The following is a 1,606-nucleotide window of genomic DNA, read 5'->3' as shown; positions in this document are numbered from 1 at the left end:
TGGGGGGGGGGGGGGGGGGGGGGGGGAGAGAAGAGAGTGAGGTGCGAGACAAAAGGAACATTAATAATATCTATAAAATAATGATATTAATAACAATAATATAATAATAATGAAAATAACAACAACAACAACAACAACAATAACAATAATAGTGAGCATTTGTATGGCGTAATTTCCTGCTTAACAGCAAGCTCCATGCGCTTTATACAGTGCAAGCTGCCTTTGTTATAGGCGCTTAAACAGTAACAAACAGTTGAAATTGACCAAGACGGCCATGTCCATCTTTTAGGAGAGAAGTGAATTATTTTCTAAGTCAGAAAGACGTCTTGTGCAGCATCATTGTAACATATAATATTCTTTAAGGGGACGGCACCCCAAAAGATTCGGCTCAAAACCATGGGTTTTAAGTTGTAGGCATTTTTAGCTTCTTCGGCCTTTCTTACATTTTCATCGCATAAGAAACCCATACCGGGCGTGTTTGTCACCACAATTTCCTCATACAGTCGATCTTTTACTTTTCTTTATCACCTTTTTTTCTCGAAACGTGGTTTATCTATGTAAAACAACAAACGGACGCAGTGCAATGAAGCAAATACCAAAGGAAGTCGCTCTATATGATAGTTGAATGGGTGATGAACCTGTATATGATAGTTGAATGGGTGATGAACCTGTATATGATAGTTGAATGGGTGATGAACCTCTATATGATAGTTGAATGGGTGATGAACCTCTATAAGATAGTTGAATGGGTGATGAACCTCTATATGAAAGTTGAATGGGTGATGAACCTCTATATGATAGTTGAATGGGTGATGAACCTCTATATGATAGCTGAATTGTTGATGAACCTCTATAGTTGAATGGTTGATGAACCTCTATATGATAGCTGAATAGTTGATGAAGCTCTATGCATATTTAAAGTGTGTGTCTCGGGCTGCTAAGGTTTCTTTAATATAAAAAAATTCTACCACGACTTCAGTGTTCTAAACTGGTGCGGTGCTTGGTGTTTTTTCACTATTATGTAAGGCAGTGTCAAAATAATGAAAGTGAAGCAGGTTTGTGAATTTTTATCGAATTTTTGTTTTTTGTCTCAACACCTTTCACGACCATTGAAGAACACATTTCTGTGCGGATTTTACTGAACAGTATAAAAGATGTCAATTTTCAGTTTCCACAGGCTCTCAAACTAAGGAAATAAATAAACTTTAGTGGCCATTTTTTCGTTAATTTTACCTCTGAGATCAGGGGACACCTACCCCTTTCAATCAAAAGTATCTCTACTTGTATTCAAGGTAAATGGATTATTTTTTCATCGAAACAAGGCAAACGGCCAGGTTTTAACTACTTTAAGATGATATCAATAACTCACTATGCCCCAAAATTAATGAGTGCCTGATTTCACCACATTGTGACGCATATGAGCCTTCGGTACTGTAAGTGTTAAGACTTACCGTCGACCACCCATTCCATGCGGAAGCCGTGGTAGGCGATAGAAAGGTCGGAGTTGAAGTTGAACCAGAGGGCGTTGCCGGAGGACTGGAAGGGGGCGGGGATGGTGGCGCCGCAGTAGTTGCCCAGCACGGTGGAGGTCGGGGTCGCTCCGTCT

At 39.7% G+C, this 1,606-nt stretch overlaps 1 protein-coding gene across 1 annotated transcript in view; it reads right to left on the bottom strand.

The window, feature by feature from the left end:
- The window catches only part of LOC101853032 (cubilin), a gene marked incomplete at its 5' end in the record, with an annotated part of 106,878 nt that overhangs the window by 61,419 nt on the left and 43,853 nt on the right, over positions 1-1,606 (bottom strand). The window contains 1 exon segment of the mRNA XM_035972231.1: positions 1,451-1,604. Within this exon segment, the coding sequence (XP_035828124.1) occupies positions 1,451-1,604 (154 nt within the window).

Source organism: Aplysia californica, unplaced genomic scaffold (assembly GCF_000002075.1).
Source record: "Aplysia californica isolate F4 #8 unplaced genomic scaffold, AplCal3.0 scaffold00619, whole genome shotgun sequence".
Taxonomy (NCBI): Eukaryota; Metazoa; Mollusca; class Gastropoda; order Aplysiida; family Aplysiidae; genus Aplysia; species Aplysia californica.
The sequence above is the reverse complement of the archived record's forward strand: the minus strand, read 5'-3'. Positions and strand labels throughout refer to the sequence as shown.